The sequence below is a fragment of the Morus notabilis genome, unplaced genomic scaffold (assembly GCF_000414095.1).
Source record: "Morus notabilis unplaced genomic scaffold, ASM41409v2 Scaffold677, whole genome shotgun sequence".
In the NCBI taxonomy this organism is placed as follows: Eukaryota; Viridiplantae; Streptophyta; class Magnoliopsida; order Rosales; family Moraceae; genus Morus; species Morus notabilis.
In genome coordinates this window covers 6,254-7,137 of record NW_010363200.1, presented here as the reverse complement: position 1 = coordinate 7,137, position 884 = coordinate 6,254, and the positions used below count along the sequence as shown (strand labels likewise).

General features: G+C 41.1%; 1 protein-coding gene across 1 annotated transcript in view; it reads left to right on the top strand.

Annotated features, from left to right (window-relative positions):
• The first annotated feature begins 299 nt into the window (after positions 1-299).
• LOC21395206 (DELLA protein GAIP) overlaps positions 300-884 on the top strand; it is a 2,210-nt gene continuing 1,625 nt past the window's right edge. The window contains 1 exon segment of the mRNA XM_010103652.2: positions 300-884. This exon segment is cut by the window's right edge and continues 53 nt beyond it. Within this exon segment, the coding sequence (XP_010101954.2) occupies positions 628-884 (257 nt within the window). The 5' untranslated portion in view covers positions 300-627.

Genomic DNA, 884 nt, shown 5'->3' with positions numbered 1-884 from the left:
TGCAAACTTTTTCTCCCAATGAGAAAATTTCACTACTTTCTAGATCAGTTAAGGCAAAGACCTCCTAAATCTCATGTGACTGGAGAGGTAAAAATGGAGCTTTATAACAGTAGCACAAGTTACTACGGGGCTGTTATCTTGAGATCTTTTGTCCTAAAAAAAAAACCTTAAAAAGGAAAACGTAAAAAAAAATAAAAAATAAAAAAAAAAATTTAGAAACACTGAAATAAAAAAAAATTAAAAAATTTCATCTTTATCTGTTTGAGCTGTAGTTGTTGTTGGGGTTTGCCTGGCTCAGTTCATTGGAGCTCGCGCCCATCACGAGTCCTTTTTATTTTCATAGTACGAAAACCATAAAATTATTTTAAAGGAATTTCTATTTCTTTTTTAGATAAAAGAAGGGGTCAAAATTGTTATTATCTTTCCTCTGAAGAGGAAGAAAGAACTAGTAGTGAGTGAAAAAAACCAAGCTAGAGAAGAGAAAGAAAGAGGGAAAAAAGAAACCCAAAAATCCCCCCAATGCTCAGATTCCTCTTCAGCCCTCCATAGCCCTCTTTTTCCTCAAAACACCCATTTCTCTGATTTCTGAATCCGAAAATCCCAATCTCAAAGATCATCAGAAGAATCATGAAAAGGGAACATCCCTATTCTCATCAGCATCACTTCAATCCTCGGTCGGATCCTTCCATGGACGCCGGCTCCAGCGCCGGCAGATACCTTCCTACGGAGACGGCGTGCGGAAAGGCGTCGAAGTTGTGGGAGGATGATGACGGCGGGATGGACGAGCTCCTGGCCGTGTTGGGCTACAAGGTTAGGTCGTCGGACATGGCGGAAGTCGCTCAGAAGCTTGAGCAGCTCGAGGAGGCGATGTGCACCGTTCAGCA